This window comes from Acartia tonsa, chromosome 4, assembly GCF_053477335.1.
Source record: "Acartia tonsa isolate MP-2025a chromosome 4, ASM5347733v1, whole genome shotgun sequence".
In the NCBI taxonomy this organism is placed as follows: Eukaryota; Metazoa; Arthropoda; class Copepoda; order Calanoida; family Acartiidae; genus Acartia; species Acartia tonsa.
Window position 1 is genome coordinate 35609172 of NC_137263.1, and position 20089 is coordinate 35629260.

General features: G+C 30.6%; 1 protein-coding gene across 1 annotated transcript; it reads right to left on the reverse strand.

Annotated features, from left to right (window-relative positions):
• Nucleotides 1–1009: 1009 nt before the first annotated feature.
• Nucleotides 1010–15280, reverse strand: LOC145316980 (uncharacterized). The gene is made up of 6 exons (XM_080157835.1): nucleotides 15000–15280; nucleotides 14721–14809; nucleotides 11739–11845; nucleotides 9968–10043; nucleotides 9411–9494; nucleotides 1010–2547 (listed from the first exon to the last, which is right to left on the reverse strand). The coding sequence occupies exons 1-6, from the start codon at nucleotides 15148–15150 to the stop codon at nucleotides 2326–2328; spliced, it is 729 nt and encodes a 242-aa protein (XP_080013961.1). The 5' UTR covers nucleotides 15151–15280; the 3' UTR covers nucleotides 1010–2325.
• Nucleotides 15281–20089: the final 4809 nt, after the last annotated feature.

Genomic DNA, 20089 nt, shown 5'->3' on the forward strand with positions numbered 1-20089 from the left:
CATCAAAACATTAAAGTTAAAGGCAGATAAACGTGAACAAGGATAATAAAATATTAAGTCGTTGAAAAAGAAATGTAAGTGAAATTATGTTATATTAGATGAAAATTGTTCATTGATATTCTAATAGTAAATGACTACGATTAAGCTACCCTGACACATCAAATCGTACCAAAATATGGCAAGAATCATCATGGATAGTTTAGAATTGACAAGACAATTTTAACAAGCCCAAATTAACTATAAAAGTGCGCTACGGACAGATACACAGACATAACATAATTATAGAAAATCTTCGCTATTTTAAAAAGTAAGATAAATAAAATAATTTATGAGGTACCCTGAGCTTTTTACATAAAATTCTCCTTACTTTGAGTTAGAGAATCAAATACTTATAAAAAACGTATCAAAGGATAAAAGTTCTTTTTAAAAAATGTATTTCACATAAAAATGTGCAGTTGATTCAAAACTCAGCTCTGATTACTGTTCCCACACACAAAATTTATGCATTATAATTTATTACTAATAAATACCAATTTACTTAATGCCTTGCCATTCAAACAGAATTACATATTATTAAAAATTTCAGTACGTAAAATCGAAGCTGTACTAGATTTAAGTTTTGTCCGGCCGCCCTTCTGCACTGTCGGCTTATAGTAAATTTAAAAATTTGAAATTGTAAGCGTAACAACTCTAAAATCATTACAAAAACGTCTTTACGTTCTTATTTTACATGTTTATTTAATTGGCCATTTATTACTTAATTTTGACATTACAGAGTTTTTCATTTACTTTTATTCTGGGACAATGAAGAAAAGAACGATGTATTACAAGGTTCGCAAGTTATTTATGAAATTAGTACGTCCAGTTGAAACATCCTGCATTTTTAGCAATTTCAGGACAGATAAACATAACAATTTTGTTTATTATTTTTTTGTTTTGTTTGTTTCCCTTTGTCTGATTTGTTGAGCTTCAATTTATGGATGTCCTCATTCTTGTTTGAATGAAAAAAAAACTTTGGTATAATGCTAGCATTTATTTCAAAAAGCTAAATTTTATATATATTTAAAATAATATATTATAATATCTTTGGTTTAGTTAAGAAATCACAATGTTTTGTTACACGATTCAGAAAATTTAGCAACTATTTTAAATCTTTGGTAATTGGTTCAAACTAAATTATTTTGTATTGATAAAATTGGATAAATTTATGAGAAAAATTAATCTGAGATAATTTGATGTAATTGTATAAAAATTGTGGTCCAGCGGAGTTGTAATTTAATTTTAATTTACACACAACACTTAATCTATTTGAATTTGGCATGGATTTAAGAAACAAATTAATTTGGACAATTAGATTAATCTTAAGCCTTGAAAATAACCACGTCTTTTTCAGCGCAGCTACTCTATAATTAGGGCTTTACCGTACGTACGTCATAAGTTCAAAGATGTTTAGGCAGTTTCTACGCAGTTTATCTCTTAGCAGATTTTTGTTTTTTTATTTGTAAAACTTTGTAAGATAGTTAATACTTCGCTTATTTTGGAAAAAATAATCCTTGGTTATACACATTAAATATTGAAATAAATGAAAAAGTTATTAATGACATAAAGCCATAAAAACGCATTAGCTATACATATAAATAAAGAATTAATTGACTATTTCCTTGGTTATTTTTGGTTAAAATATCATAAATCAAGCTTAGTAAGATGTTTATTCAAATTTACTATATTTATCTGAAGATAAATTTCTGAATTTAAGCTTTTTCAGTAGAGTAGATAGAACAAAATAAGATAATTTAAAATTCATATTTTAAAATGTAAAATTTTGTAAAAATGAAAAAACACTTTGTTGATGAAATTGCATATTGTTATGCATGAATAAAATAACCAATAAGATATCAATTCTAATCTTTATATCATTAAAAACAAGGATAATTATATCCATAAGTTGCGCATCAATAAAAAGCTAACAATAACATTTTTGTGAATAGAGCGATAAATTGGTGTAATTTAAAAGTTATGTTTAAATTCTGGCTATTCATATTAATAACTCAATTGAACTATTTTGGTCGCAGATATTTTGAATAGATATGCGCGCCAAGACGAGCGGACGTACCTTTTATTTATTGTAGCTGCGCTACTAAAAACATGCATTTATCACTATTACAATTTATCAAAATGAACTTGATGAATTTCTTGGATATATAATAAAGTGTATACATGCAGAAATAAATGAATTTAAGTCTCATTAATATCAATACATCATTACTGAATGAAAATATTCTTTGGTACAATATCAATTAAATATGTTTTAAATTAATATGAATTTTAAGAATTAATATAAATCTTAACAGGCGACGGTTCCTTGCCCTTTTTAATAACAGATCTTAAACATTCTTTGGGACTCGAACCCTCGCCACCCTTGCCGGGAGGGCTGTTGGCGTCCACCTCGAAGTCCCCCAGATAGGTGAAGGTGTAGTAGCTGTTGGAGTTGCTGTTGGCCCGGTGGATCACGGTTTGGGACCTGGACAACGACAAAGCACACTTCCACTGAAATATAAACATAGTTTTAAATAAGTAAAATATTTTAATAAAATATTTTCACTCACATTTTATAAGAATAAGGATGACAACGATGCGACTATAAAATATCTTTTTATCGAGCAATTTAAAATTGAAGTAAAATGGAGCAAATAATTAAAGGAATAAGCTTGAGGGAGAGGTCAACACTCCCCTTAATATTAAAATTGGAAAGACAAGCCTTCTCCTCTTTCCATTCTCTCAAGAAAAACACCCTCTAACAAAATCCTCTACACGCCACTTATTAAAGGGATGGTTACAAATTACAAATTAAACAAATATGTTAGGTTTTAAATTTTGTTTATAAAAAGACTAACATTTCTGTAAAATCTGTTATTAGTGTTGACTTTAGTTAGTTTAAAAAAATGTTCATTGATATAAAAAAGCAGTAATATTTCAGTTCAGAAATTAAACAGCAATAATAAATACAGTCATAACCCTTTATATCGCCAAAAATAGTGAGGTGTCTATCTTTTTAAGTATCTTTAAAACTTCTGAACTAATTGAGTCATACTTTTTGCTAAAAGGCAGTTTTCAGCTATTTGTATTGAAGTTAATTCAAAAAGCTTTAAGTCAAATATTAAATTCAAATCATCATATTTAAATTTTGTGTTATCGGAGAAAATACACATTTATTAACGTTGACAATATTAGCAATATATCTTTTATCAAAAGTTCATTTCGCAAAATTCAAATCGCTGTTTTGTGTGGACACTAATAAGAAATATCTATGCAACATTTCACAACATCGTCAACCAGAAAAATGAATGTTTTTTCAATGTTATTAAAAAAAGCCTCAAGATATTAGCAAAACTTTGCATTTGGGCAAAGCAAGCCGAAGCTGCAAGCTAATAAATAAAATAAAAGAATAAAAGCCAGAAACTTAATCGATTTTTATTGAATTTTGATTGGTTGTTTCATTAAGTTGAGAGTCCAAACGTTTCACCCACTGATTGTAATCTACAGAATGGGTAACTTTCTGTATCATCATTGGGTAAAAAATATAAATTTATCGGCCATTGTCTTATCCCTTTGGATCTCTGAGTTTAACAACAAACATATGTTTTTAATTCATATATTTTTTAAAAACACTCTATTAACCAAAATAACAGAGTTTGGTTACAAATTTATTCATAAAAAGCATGAATTATGAATAGAATTATTTATTTAACAAACTTTTTACCATTTTTAAGCTGCGAAGCTGCTTAAATGGTTAGTATTGACCGGTTGTTATACATATTAGTTTAAGCAGCCGAGCTACAGGTAAGAAGTGTCTGTCAGCCTATCGCGATGCAGCTCTAATGGCCGGTTAGAAAAAAAAGTGTTTTTATCTTTATGAACTTACCTTTTACTTAACATTTTGAACATAATATATTCTTATAGCTTTGTATCGGAGCTACTCTATAACTTAACTGTTTAGCTGTCTGTCTGTCTGTTACACAGATTCTCGGCTCTCATACAAAGAGAGAGAAAGGAAGATAGGCACACGAACAACAAGTCTTTTCTGTATTACAGTTTACTTTTTTTCTTGGTTTGTAGATCCTTGTTTTTTAAACAGCCTGAAAGCTGCATTACTTTTGGACATCAAGTCCTTGTTTGAAATGTTAGAAATGAAAAGTTAATTCTGTTGGTAAATGACTTTACATTAGTTAATGATAAAACAAAGAGACATGAAAATGTTTTTGTAGTGCAGATATTAGATAATGACTCTGTCCGTATGTCAATTCAAGTATTGGTACCAAAGTTATATAAACATTAAATATATTTTAAAACTTTTCTCGTATTCATTCGAACCCGATTCTAATTCGGTGGATTGGAACCGGTTCTCATCCATACGAAAAAACTATGCCTAGCATCGTATTATATCAAGTTTTCTACGATATAAAAACTGGTTTGAATCTTATAATTGTACATTTTTACATCCGCGGAAAGCCGTTTATAATACGATGCGAGAAATAACTATTATCAAATCTTAATTTCTAGGTTAAACCTGCAGTGTCCAAACTTTTCAACCAATAATTTTAATCTATATAAATGGCTATTTTATGGATGTAATTAATGTCCATTGTTTGTTCCTTAGGATCCCTGTAAACTTTGCTATCTGTCTTCATACCATTACATTTACTGAATTTGCGAAAAAAATAAAATAAATTTATTGTTTTTATTCATTAACTGGTGGGTAACTTATGGACGTATGTAACCTTGTCTATGTAATTATTAAGTGAGATAATAAGCGTGGTATAATTAAATGAAACTAATGTTCTAAATTAAAGGTTTATATTGAAATCTATAGCTTCACATATTATTATTTTACTGTTCATTTTTATCAGTTTCCCATTAATTTATTTCAAGCCCCTTAAATTATCAAATTGTTTGACTTATAGGTGGTAGGAGCGTTGTCTATCAGTCGGCACTGCTAAAGGGGTACATATTTTTGAAAATAATTCTATTTCTTTCACTGAATTCCCCCTCCCCCTATCCTAGTGGGGATAAAAGATAAAAGGGAAAAAAACTATCCAATCTAAAAAAAAATTTTAAATATATTTTAAAAAGGAAGAGGGTTTAAAAAATATAGATATAAAAACTGTTGAAAAAAAAAGTAATTATAATTTATCTGTAGCATTTGGCGCAATCAACTGTTAATTACTTTTTTAGCATCGAATCTTTTTAGAGTTAATATTTTTTTAGTTTGATTCAAACTTTAATAATAAACAAAGATGACAACATCCATAAAAGCGAAGCACTGAAACAGTAGGACAAACGGACATTAACACTTGTATAGTGTCGGAACTGAATAATCAGAATATAAATGTATAAGATTTGAAGCAAAATTGTAAGTAAATTTGTTGAAAAACTGCTTAATACAGGATAATGTTTATGGACATACTTACATTTTTAGGACTTGATTCTAGAGTTGCTTCTCTTATAACAGTATACATTGTTGTTCCAGGAGTCAATATACCAAAAATCAGATCAATCGGATAATTAGATCCCATAAAAATTTTTTTGGTAAAAAATTTTAAAAATCAATATGTTTAAAATGGACGTACGGACATTCTGGTAATGATTATAGAGTTGCTACGCTTTCTAAATCATACCTAACTACTAAAGGAATCACCATGCAAAGTCGAATAGGACAATTCTAACATGCCTAAATTAACGAAAAAAGCTACCGTTACGGACGGACGTACGGACGGACCGACCCTAATTATAGAAAAGCTTCGCTTGTAAAAATATAAAACAAGGAATACGTTATCAATAAACGCAAGGCTAAAGATTCAGACAATTGTATAAATTTTACAAAATCTAAGGTTTAGGATTAAAAATTGGATGTTTATCTAATATAAAATTTCATAAACTTAAAAGTTTTAAATATAGTAATAGATATGCTATGTTTTAAGCATCATGTTAATTTGTAGTACTTAACATCAACATAAGGGACAACCCTACAATATAAATCTCTGATAAGAATGAAATTGTTCCAACTCTTTGAGGGTTACAATTTTCCGTTACAGACGGACAAGCCCTGATTTGTTGAAAAGCTTTGCTTTTCTATAAAAAGAGTCTGAAAAATTATTGATGCGTTGTTTAGTTAATTTTAACAAAAACGCCTTTTAGTGTATAATTTCAAACCAGAGTTGTTAAAAGCGAAGCTTTTCTATAATTAGGGTCGGTTAAAAGCGAAGCTTTTCTATAATTAGGGTCGGTCCGTCCGTACGTCCGTCCGTCCGTAACGGATAGCTTTCCCCTTTAATTTAGGCATGTTAGAATTGTCCTATCGATTTCAAACTTTGCATGGTGATTCCTTTAGTAGTTAGGTACGATTTAGAAAGCGTAGCAACTCTATAAACATTACCAGAATGTCCGTACGTTCATTTTAAACATGTCGATTTTTTACTTTTTTAACAACAAATTTTTATGTGATCTAATCATCCGATTGATCTGATTTTTGGTATATTGATTCCTGGGACAACAAAGTATAATATTTTAAGCGAAGCAACTTTTTAATCAAGTCCTAAAAATGTAGGTATGTCCATAAATATTATCCTTTATCAAGCAGTTTTTCAACAAATTTACTTACAATTTTGCTTACATTTATATTCTGATTATTCAGTTCAGACATTATACAAGTGTTTCAGTGCTTCGTTTTTATGGATGTTGTCATCCTTGTTAAAGTGTGTTTTATAAAGCTTAAGTTTCCCAACTCTTATTAAATCCTAACGAATTAATTAAACTTAAAAGAAAGTTCTAGCTGTTTACAAGATCTTTCTGGACATTCTTACATTCAGATTAGTATACCATTACAATAACAGTGGATTCATCACTCATTTGAATTTAATTTTTAAAACAACTTTTCCTAAAATCTTAAAGTACCACTAAAATTTTGGGTGGAGATTTTTATGTATTGTGCCTAGTTTATAATTTTTCAACTTAAAAATTATTAGAGCACAAGGATAACATAATCTTGAAACGTGCATCAAAAGGAAGTTAGAATTGGATTTATATTTTTTTTTTTTGGGGGGGGGGGGGGGGGGTGGGAGGGTGTTCATTAGGTATTTCTCATAGTGTGAGTGATCCAATTATTTTTTTTTCTGAATTTTGAAGAAAAAAAATTCCTAAGAGGATAACGCCGATTCCCCATATTTAATCTTTTTTTTGGACATCTATATGAAAAGGGATCATAATTTGAAATTTATTTGGATGTTTCTTATGAAAGGACACGTAGTAAGTTCTGTCTAAACTTATCTGATCTAATATTAAGAACAAGGAAACTATAAAAACATTGTTAACTTTTCTTTTGTTCAAAAACTTAAAAATCATTTTATGATTCTATTAAGTTTAATATCTTAAAAAGAATATATTCACGGTTAAAGGAAAAGCTACTTCATAAATACGTCTGTTTGTCTGTCCGTCCCACAGAGTTACTGTTTGTAACTTACCGAACCTTTTTCATAACCTTATAATAAAGTTAAAGGATCACTGTGTGTCTGTCTGTGTTTACCGATTTATCTGAACTGATATGGTTCTCTTTTACAGGGTAGCTTTTCATATGTCCTGGGAAGGTTTATAACAACTTTTTTTTTACTTTTTCTTTTAAAATCTATAATTAAAATTGGGTTATCGAATTCAACTCCTCTGTCCCCAAGTCTCCCTAGAGGCATATTTATAGAACACAGTATTAGTGTCTGACTGATTATGACGTAACAAAAAAAATTAGCCAATAAGAGGCCGTTATTGACCAATGGTAAAACTTATAGTGGCCTCTCATTAGCTAATTTTTTTTGTTACGTCATAATCAGTCAGACACTAATACTGTGTTCAAACATATATCTTTATATGCAATAAAATTAAATATTTATATATTATAATTTATTGTATTTCTTTTCTCTTGGCGCTTTTTTTACAAAATCATCCTTGTTATTACTATTTTTAAGTACAACCATGAAATAATTACACAAGGAAGAATTAATTTTCTAATTTCATATTTATTTTTCATGATTACGTGCATAATTTTTAAATTAGACCATGCTAAATCATTATTTTTTATCTAAAATTATAAAATATATTTTACTAAAATATCAACATTTTACATCAACTAACATCAAGTGACATAGTATCTCACCTCTAAATGTAATTTTCTCTATCTATGAATAACATTGCTATTGTTTTCTTTTTTTCACAACAAATACAGCTGAATTCTATGCAAAAAAATACATAGGACAGACAAAGCAACCGACAAAGTAAGTTATAGAATATTCCAGATGCTAAAAAAGTTAAGCAGACTAATTATTATTCAAGGGACACACAACGGCATTTTTAAGTCATGTGCTGCAATTAAATGGACACTCTGCTATAATATTTTTATATAAAAACAACAACATATTTTGTGAGGTTATTTAAGGCATTTCAAAATATCGAATAATCATTGAAATTTATTAATAATACTCCTTTTAGATTAGGTTGGTTCAATTAAAGCCCCATTAGCTTCTAATTAATACGGTCAGGTTTTTATAGTATAGACTAATAAATAACAGAGACAGCCCATTCCCTATCTGAAGCAAAACTATTTTACCCCATCCTTACAAACAATTAATTTTAATATAAATAGTTAGAGTAAAATAGTTTTCTTTGATAAAACTTCCATCTTCTTCGGCAGGAATAGTCAATAAATACAAAGATACGATTCTTAAAATGGTTCAATAAATGCTTAGAATCTCGAAGTGAGTTTTAGAGTTGATACCCTACGTATAAGACAAATCGAAAAACTAATGAAAAAATTGAAATATTGGTCCATCCAATCAGAATGTCCTCTTAAAAAGAATAATACAATTAAATTTAAATGACTATTCACACGTAAAAACCCTGCAAAACCATATAATTAAGTTTTGCGAATATTTAGCACATATACCAATTACACACACACACGCCTTTGATTAGCGTATGCAAGGGGGGTATGAAATTATAAAGATTTTCAGTATCGTACAGAATTACCCCAATTAATATGATTGTAATATTACTTTTAGTAGCTTAAAAACATTAGGTATAATGTTTAAAAAAAAGGTTGTAATTTTATATAAATGACAATGTCTTCCTCCCCCCCCCCTCAACCAAATTTACTTTTGGTATCTAGAGTGAAAAAGCTATCTACGCCCTTTGATTTATGTTTCCCATAATTCGCAATTTCGCAAATTATTTTTGCAACATACAAGAAAATACATCGACTAGACATTTAAGAGCCATTGAAAAAAGTTGTTTGTGCTTCCTAATTAACTTTTTAAAATCGCATAGATTGTGTGTTTTAAATGATAGCTGGAGAATAAAACTAAACTGACCTTAAGGTTAGGCACAGGTTTCTTGATAAGCTCCGTGGACTTGGGGTTGCTCGCCATCGTCATAGTGTAGAACATCGTTTTCTCCTGAACAATGAGAACAAAATTTTGATTAGTTTTTAAAGAATAATTCTATTTCTAACAATGATTAATTGGGCAGACAGTTTGCAGTCAGTAAGATTTTAAATTTTCAAGTCAACCTGGAGATATCAAGATTATTTTCTTCATGTCTTTATATGTCAGTCTCTCACTCATTGGGCCTATTTGATATCTCTTAACTCTCCCTCCAACTCTGTACTAATATTTACCTGGGAAAGGATGAGATCTCTTAACAAAGTGACACATCCCTCCAACTCTGTACTAATATTTACCTGTGAATGGATGATATCTCTTAACAAAGTGGCACATCCCTCCAACTCTGTACTAATATTTACCTGTGAAAGGATGAGATCTCTTAACAAAGTGACATATCCCTCCAACTCTGTACTAATATTTACCTGTGAATGGATGATATCTCTTAACAAAGTGGCACATCCCTCCAACTCTGTACTAATATTTACCTGGGAAAGGATGAGATCTCTTAACAAAGTGGCACATCCCTCCAACTCAGGCTCCTTGGGCTCCAGGAATGAAAGTCTAGACGAAAAGAACAGCGTGACCAATTTTTAATAAATCTAAATTTTAGATGTGTTTTTTTTAGCATATCCATTAGTATCCGCTTCCCCCTCACTTACTGACTCCTTCCTACAGAAAATTATAGACCGATATGAGAGCATATACACTAATACAGGGTGTTTTTTTTTAATCGAACAAAAGTATTGCTTAATATATCCCACTTGCCATTGACAGAAATTAATAATCTATATCTTAATTTCTTTATTGGGTTGGGGCAATTTGTATAAGAAAAAAATATTTAACGATTTTCAATAAATTATGCCTTAAAAACCGGTTTTTCCAAAGCACCTATGTTTGGAAGATTTTTGGATCATGACCAATTTAAAGAGTGTGCAAAAATGCGTGCATTTTTAAAATTCAAATTGCTTGGTTGTGTTAATAGTAGAAAAATGTTACACATACCGTTACAATTTTCATAAACTCTAGTTTTTAGAAATTTAGGTATCATATTCATGCTATTTGTAGTATAGAAGCTACGTTGGAAAATGTGAGAAAGGTTGAAAAGTTTTAAGTAAGTTGGAACATTTTACCACGTAGATCCCAAACTATACGTAGCATATACACTAATACAGGGTGTTTTTTTTTAATCGAACAAAAGTATTGCTTAATATATCCCACTTGCCATTGACAGAAATTAATAATCTATATCTTAATTTCTTTATTGGGTTGGGGCAATTTGTATAAGAAAAAAATACTTGGCGATTTTCAACAAATCATGCCTTAAAAACCGGTTTTTCAAAAGTACCTATTTTTGGAGCATGACCAATTTAAAGAGTGTGCAAAAATGCGTGCATTTTAAAATTCAAATTGCGCGGCTTGTATTTATAGTAGAAAAATGTTATGCATAGCGTTAGAATCGTCATAAACTCTAGTTTTTGGATATTTAAGAAATATTCCTGTGCTACGTATAGTTTGGGATCTACGTGGTAAAATGTTCCAACTTACTTAAAACTTTTCAACCTTTCTCACATTTTCCAACGTAGCTTCTATACTACAAATAGCATGAATATGATACCTAAATTTCTAAAAACTAGAGTTTATGAAAATTGTAACGGTATGTGTAACATTTTTCTACTATTAACACAACCAAGCAATTTGAATTTTAAAAATGCACGCATTTTTGCACACTCTTTAAATTGGTCATGATCCAAAAATCTTCCAAACATAGGTGCTTTGGAAAAACCGGTTTTTAAGGCATAATTTATTGAAAATCGTTAAATATTTTTTTCTTATACAAATTGCCCCAACCCAATAAAGAAATTAAGATATATATTATCAATTTCTTTCAATGGCAAGTGGGTTATATTAAGCAATACTTTTGTTCCATTAAAAAAAAACACCCTGTACTAGAGTGTCCAATTTTTTAATACTTCTTTTTTGGTGGTAAAAGAATACTATTTTGCACTTTAATACATTTTTTATATTCTTCAAATTTACTAGGAGGGAGAGGACAATGAAAATTAAATAAAATTTCTCTCTCTCCTACCTATACATATCATATATGTTATTAATATTCATACTCAGGAAAATCAATTAAAAAATCCACATCTTCGCATCTATGGCCGTTTTCGGTATTTTTTTTGTGTAAAAATCTATCAATATAGATGTAATCACAAAAAAATGCATAAACCAGAAAATCTGGCAAGTAAATTTTACCTTTGTAGTATGCTAATAGCAGACTGCATTCTTTCTTCGCCAACGATTTTAGTTGAAATATTTGCCAAGGGTATTACTATCAGAGTATTTACAGCGTACACGGGCAACTAAAAAAAATAAAGCAGTAAAGTTTTAATGTCTGGTCATTAAGATCTCGCTAACCTGTTTGATAACCTTAGCTGGATCTTTAAATCATTCCAATGGTGCGCCAAATCGGGGTGAGCCAACTTTTCACCAATGAGAGCACAGCATTTTACGAAATGCCGCGCTGTGATTGGCTGAAATTCGGCGCACCCCGATTTGGCGCACCATTGAAATGATTTAAAGATCCAGCTCTAGTCATCTAGTTTCCAATACACAAGATACTAATAGCCTATCATAATTTGATATAGATAGGATGTCTGTGTCTGTGTGACTGTTGATGGATTTTTTAAAGAAGATTTTGCTTATCGTAAGACTTATTTGTTTCTTGTGGGATATGAGAAAAAGTTAGATGAAACAATTCTTTTAAAGACGAAATTCCCCTATTCTACCCTATTTTTAAAACAATATTGAAATTGTGTGACCCTAGAGGCCAGAAGCTAAGCAAAAGATGTGTATTCAAGTTTCTGTTTGTCCAGCAAGAACTAAAAATTGGACAGAAGCACTGTAGTAGTAAGAATCTATCCTGTAGTTTTGCAAGGATTTAATTTTGAAACATTTCAACTTATGTTTGAATCAAATTCTTTAATGCAGAAATATAAAAAAAAAAGAATAAGTATGATGTTCAAAATTCTGTCAATTTTATAAAATGTAATATTTTTTAAAAAATTTTAAAGACATAATGAGTTAATAGCATTCCAGATTTTCATGCTACAATAAACTCAAGTATTTTACATGTTTACATTTAAAACAGCTAAATATACAAATTGTTTTCAGATAAAACAAATAATTTCTGAAGCTCAGAGCTAGAATTCTGTTTCAATATATGTAAAAATATTTATCTTTATATTATTGTACCTATCTCTGCAATGGGTATAACCATAGAGGTAGGAGACATTGGACTGTAAATTATACAGGTACCAAAAGTTTTGGAATACAATCTCTTATTTGTTTGCTTTAAAACTTTACGAATTTTAATCAAGTGTTGATTGGTTGATTCAAACTTGCACAATAGGTTAAGCTACCCTATAAGGTAATGTTATTTTCTTAATATACAGAAATAAAAATATTGTTTTGTGCACTTAAGTTTTCATAGAATTAAACCTAAAGGTTTTATTTGAAAAGATGTAAATATTTTTTCAATAAGATGTATTTTTAAGCATGAAATGTACCATACACATTGGGTTGGGCATGAGTGGATGGTTGACCCTAAATGGTTTTAGTCATTAAGGTGCTGATTCTTGGCAAAAATTTGCTTGATGGAATGAGAACTAATTTTATGCATATTTCCTACATTCAATAAGCTGGGATGGGTGTATTCAGGGTGGAATAAAAACTAATCTTTGGTGGTTTAAGGAGTAGATTCGCTACTGAAGTTATCTAATAAATCTTATAATAATCTAATGGTTAAAATCAGGTTTTATTTATTAAATGTAAAAGACTGTTAATCAAAGTCTCAAAGTTTTTGAGGCAACGAAAGAATAAACGTGCTTATAAAATTTAGGGGACCAGTATAATTTTCAGTCAATTGTCACCTTCCTCCTTGCTTATACTTTAATTTATGTTTTTTTAGCCTGGAAAATCTCATGGCAAACCAATATGATTCCAAGACTTTAGAATTATTGATAGGGTACCAAATAATGCCACGGTCGTAACGGTCATGCGTCTTGCGTCATATTGGAAGGGTGACGCAAACTCTAGATCTCAGTTTTCGCTATTTGATTACTATTTTTCTTTATAAGATAAAAGCGATGCATGCTAGATTATCTAATTCGCTATAATATAAAGATAAATCTGGAATCTGGAGTCTGAAATTTGCGTCACCCTTCCAACCTAACGCAAGACACATAACCGCTACGACCGTGGCATTATTTTGTCCACTATCAGAATTATTTTGGGCTAAACAATTATACCATACCGTCTTGTACTGACAAAACATCCTGGACTGTATCAGTGTATATACTATTCCACCAATAGATTTATTACCCTTGATAGTCAGTCATACATTTATTCACATGTGATTCAACACAATAAGTCGAGCCACGGAATATTGGGACTATATGATTTCCCATAGCAAAGCTTTATCCTAAAGAATTTCTTATTATTTGGAAAAAAATGAACAATGACTGCCATTTCGAACACAAAAGTGTACACTTTCTAACCAATAATATGGTCAGTTTGTTCCTTCACTGTTTTTATATTGTTCTTATTATTGGATTGACGATCTACACTTTCCATATATATTAATAGCGGATACGCCCCTAGAGGCCTTTAGAGGCACTTCAGTGAAATACCTTAAGAAGAAACAAAAAAGAACTTGATCTTAAGCTTTACACACATGAAGACAAACATCCTTTTACTTTTATATAAGGATTGCACCATTCAAGCATCTATGTATCAAATTTACTATGTGGTTAGTGGGCTAATAAAATTAAATACGTCAAGACTCCACTAAGTGTACGTAAAATAATTTATATTCTGTGGCTTTCTGATTACCTAACAGTTTTTCTCATATTTAAAAAATAATCAGTTTTTTTCATCTTTAAACATTTAATTTACAAACAAACAATTTAATAATTGTTTTAAATCGATTTCAAAGAACTACATTTAAAATAAGTAAAATATTTTTAAAAATGTATCTATTTATTTAACGTCTTTATCTAACGTATCAATCTCTGTACCTTTATTAAGCTGTAAGTATATCAGGATCTAACAAGCTATCTATCTAGTATGTACATATATATCCATCTATTTACCTGGATTAAGCTGTAAGCGTAGCTGGTAAGTATATCAGGATCTAACCAGCTATCTATCTATTATCTATCCTATCCATCTATTTACCTGGATTAAGCTGTAAGCGTAGCTAGTAAGTATAGAAGGATCTAACCAGCTATGCGCACAACTCCCAGGCGCTTGCGACGTCTCCTCAACCTTTAATCAATACTTAAATCTTTTTCTGTATTAATAATTGAAATGGTATGCTTATTTTGCGAAAACATTTTTAAATAAAATAGCTGTTTTTCAGATGCTATATCCCCATGTAAAACTTCTCTGCAATAGGATTTTTTGTTGTATCGTAAGTCCTATTTTCTCTATGATTTTCATCAAAATATATTGATCCCTGTATCACCGAAACTCTGCGTTGATCACCGCTACACTCTCCGACAATCACCGACACCCTCCGAAGCTCGCCGCACTCCTCTGGCGTACCCGCCGCGCTAATATCCTCCAACAGTTGCCGTATTTCTGAGTCGTCTAACAAAGGAGGCATTGGTACTTCTTGGTGTGACGGAAGAGGCTGATTATGTCTCTTCCGCCGAGGTTGGAGGTAATCTCCGTTGCTTCTATATCTCTCCTCAAGAGTCTGGATTAAAAGGAAACTCTACGATTTTTTTAGAGTACAGATTTTCTATAATGAAATACTTCCAGGCCAAAGAGCCATAAAAGTTGGCCGAATGAGTACTACTAAATAATGTAAATCACTTAATACCTATGTATTTTGTTTTAATGTAGCGACAGATACTAACGGGTCTTATTTGCAGCTAGACCAAATCAGAGAGATACCAATTTTGAATTCATACTTAATGGTCCCGTGTTGGTTTTGAGCCCTTTATCCAGAATAAGGAGGGCAAGTAATTTTTGATTATGTTGATTGTGTGCATTTCACCCTATTGGGGGAGAAGCACCTAGAGACATCTAGCACCTAGGGTCGAATCTTGTTTGTTATTGTAGCAAAAAATGAGTGATTACGCTATTTGAAATCGTAGAGTTTCCTTTCAAAGTCTCCGGGAGCAAAAAAGCACAACTTGTCTGTCTCTCCCGTTGGGATTGTTTTAAAATTCACAAGGAGCACAGAATAAAATATTACGACACAATAATGACTTAGCTCCGGCTAAACTCAGCGCAGGTACAGGTGTCCGTGCGGCTGGTTCAATCCAGAGGATCTAACTTCACTTCTGTGTGTATGTGTTGTTGGGCTTGAGTTAGCACGACAACGGTTGTAACTCTACTGAATTTATGTTTTTCATTATTTTACTAAACTTTAACCAGTCACATACACACAAATACATTCACACACACACACACACGCATTCACTCACATACACACACACATACACACACACACACACTCACATAAACTCAGAAGAAAAAAGCTTAAGCATTGTGTGTGTATGATAAAAAGGAATAATTCATCTAAAGAAATATCATTTTACCCTTAACATTTTTAACAGTAAACAATCCCTTAAAACTCTTTTGATTTTAATTTTAGCTTCATAAATATGAAGAACCACTATTTTTGACAAGCTAAAATCATTTTCAGATTAAATATTCCTCCCTGCTTTGTGAATCTGTGTGTGTGAGGGTGTAAGGATGTGTGTGTGTGTGTGTGTGTGTGTGCGTGTGAGCGAATGATTGTGTATTTTATATAAAAAGACAAGCTTGATAGTTAAGTTAACATTACTACCTTTTAATGCCATGCCCTTCCCTCCCCCTTTTCAATACAAATTTAGGGGGTTCATACAATTATACAATGTTTCAAAATTTGAATAAAAAGCAAAAATTCTTTCTGCGCAGTCTCTCTCACCTCTTTCCTCTTACTCAAAACTTAACAATCTATACAGAATTGAATAAGTAGAATATCAATGAATAAGACTAAACAAATTTGTAAGTAAATTTCTTGAGAAACTTCTTAAATACAGGATACTGTTTAAGGACATACCTATATTTTTAGGAATTCATTATAGATAAGCTTCGCTTTTACATTGAACCTTGTGATAATAGGAATCTGTACTACAAAAATCAGATGAATATGATAATTATAACATACAAAAATTGTTGTCAAAAAAGTAAAAAACATTATTTTTAAATGGACGTACGGACTTACTGGTAATGAATATTCCTAAATCGTACCTAATTGTTATAGGAATCATCATGCAAAGTTTGAAATTGATAGGACAATTCTAACCTGTTCAAATTTAAGAGCTAACCGTCCCTACGGACTCAACACGGACGGACCTACCCTAATTATAGAAGAGCTTCGCTTTAAAAAAAAACCTATTAATTGTGTTATTAATATTTACTAAATATAGAATAAAGATTTTTGTGTTTTATTGTATATAAGTTAAATGCGCTTTTCTGGCCTATAAAATAAAAGGTAAAATTTTCTGCCTTGTAAAAACATGTTATTTTTTACTATTTTTAAACGCTGTATATTTTTTCTTTTTTAAAGTTTATTCCAAAAAAAAAGCCACGACAACAGCCTCTAGGGGCTTCGTTTAGTAGCTATAGATAATATTGTAAATGACAGACGCACGTACAGAGATACACCTCCTGTTACTTTTAAATGCAGATTAAAAGAGCCCCCTGCAAGTTCACTGTTTGATATTTTGGTTTAGCATTAATAAGCTGGTATTGTTATATTTTTCTATAAAACTTAATTTGTAACTGAACTTGGCAAGAGCGACGCTTTTCAATAATTATACAGTTCGTCCTATAGATAATAGTAAGATTAGTAGGATCTGTCTCTTACCAAGTTCACAAGCTTAAGCGTAGCCACTTTACAACTTTTAATAGATTTAGAATTTCTGTTACTTTGTTAGTTTTTAATTTATATTTCCATTTTTAACTGCTAGGTAGTTAATTCGCTTCTATGTTTTATATTTTTATTTATGTTGAAGAACTAAATTTTTAAAGTTTTTTTTGTGTCTTACTCCTTAGAAAAAACTTACTAAAATACATTATTTCCCAAAAAATATAACCTAATAGTCCAGCATATTAAAGTTGAGCCAAACGGCCGGATAGACAGGCATCGTTTTGTAAGACACATATTTTATCACCTTAACGTTTATAAATTTCTAGTTTTGTTTATTAGTTAAATATTGTATTTAATTTAATGAAAATTGTATTTTATCTCTACCAATCCATATATTTTAGAAATATTTGCTGTATTCACCTTTGGATATGATTATCCTAGTTAATTTTATAAAATGTTGAATTACTGCACCCTCAACTGAATAGGAAATTGTACCAAAACTTGACCGTCGTGCCCATCGAACCGGAAACAAAAGTAGCTTTGACAACCACGGCAAATAGACTAAAGTAACTTGATGTATGTGTGTTTGTTCTGTAAAATCTCGAAAATTATTTAGCCGATTATTCTATCATATAGAGGGAACCTTTGTATGGTCCTGGTCCTTGTTTTAAGCTATTTTTGGAGGTACATCTAACCAAACCCCTCCTTATTTTTTTGGTAAATTAAAGTTGTTTATTTACTTCTTTTTAAAGGAATTATTAAAATCAAAATATTCAAATTTTGCCTTTTTGAAAATATATAAAACAGTTTTTGTATTGAAGTCGGAAACATGGCTATTAAGTTGCTTTAATGACTTATGTAATGTTAATGACCCTTACAAATTTCTTAACTTAGCTATTATACCTAATTATTATTGCTATGCTTGTAAGGCATAAATAAGTTTTTTTCCAGTATGGCTTATAAACCGATTGATATCCGCTGGATTAGAACTGATTTTCAGCCATACTTAAAAACATATATAGCATCGTATTGAAGATAATTTTCCACTAATATTAGAATAAAAATCATAAAATTAATACCAGTATTGTTAGCCCGGGCCTTCGGCCCCTCGGCGCCACCGAAACTGGTTTAAATCATATAATTTTTTATTTTAATATCAGTTGAGAGCTGTCTATAATACGATGCAATAAATAGCTCTAATATAGTTAATTTTTTTTATTTATGAAGATTTTATTCTTGATCGAATTAAACACAGGTGGGGAGGGGGACATTGGTCTGTAATTCATACAATGCCGGTACTGCTCATTCTGCCATTTGATCACTTTCCCCTTCTGTTTCTATTTTTTAATGAATCTTAAGGGAAAAAAAACAATGGACGATAAATTAAAGTACATCCCCCAATTATGATACACAAAATCACCCCTTCTGTAGATTAAAATAAATGTGAAAAATTTGGACATAACAAGTTTGTACCAACCAATCAAGATTTAATATAAGTCCCCAAAGTTTTAAGGAAACGAATGAAGGAACGTTTTACAAAATTTTGTATGATTTAGAGTCCAATCTCCAACTTTTGTACTGTCGTTATTCCAATTCATTCATTTCTACACATTTGATTTATATGTCCTTCAATTTTAAATTGTAAGATAATAAAATAAAATTATTATGTCAAATGCACAGAAAATAGACATGTATTTTTTCTTTGTATATTTTAAAAATACACCAATAGAGAATTATATAAAATCTACAGTATAATTTGGACTAATTTTGTGTTCTAACTTGTCTTTCATGCGAGCATTGGTGTTCCTGTAATAATGTCAATCAATTTTCTTCTTATTAGCGACAATAAAAAATGCGGTAATACTCTCCCCGCGAAATAAATAGTATGTTTTACACCAACGAATTTTGGGTGAGGTAGGTAGGTACATTTTTACATAATTAATTTTCCCCCCCCCCCTCAAAAAAAAATTTTAAAAAATTAAACACTGGGGTAAATTATACCCATACAAATTTTACCCCCGAGGTAAAAATTTTTTTTGGTTTTGGGGGGGGGGAAAAGATTTTCATCTTACTCACCCCCCCCCCCCCAAATAAAAAAAGAATGGACGTCCTTGGTGCATGCCAATGTTTACATTCTACTACTTTTCATGCTGTTTTGTTAGAACGTCTGACGCAATCAATTTTTATGTCAAGTAAAAACAAAGGCATTATAAAGCATAAAAAATAACATAAAAATGTTCAAATTATGCCATTTTTCTCTCATTATGAAAGTTTTACTAATATTTATATGATATTTTGGTAAATAAGAATTTGAATTAGAATTATTATCTAATTAAAGGTGAAATATTTACAGGTGCGTGCAGGTAGCTCAATTTTATCCTTTCCATCTCTAGGAGTGATACGCTAATCCCCCTCCGCCCTCTTCCTCAATATTAATTACAAATCCCCTAAGATCAATATAGGTTCATCTCTAAAACGCCTTAAAAAACGTCTGTATATTTTAAAGTGTCAGAACTTTATAATCAGAATTTAAGGACATACTTACATATTCAGGACTTGATTATAGATAATCTTCGTTCATGCCCTTGTACCTTGTTATTCCAGGAATCGTTATTACAAAATCAGATGAAAAGACAAATATTGTGTTGACTGTTGTCGTGGGTGTTATAACAAAAAT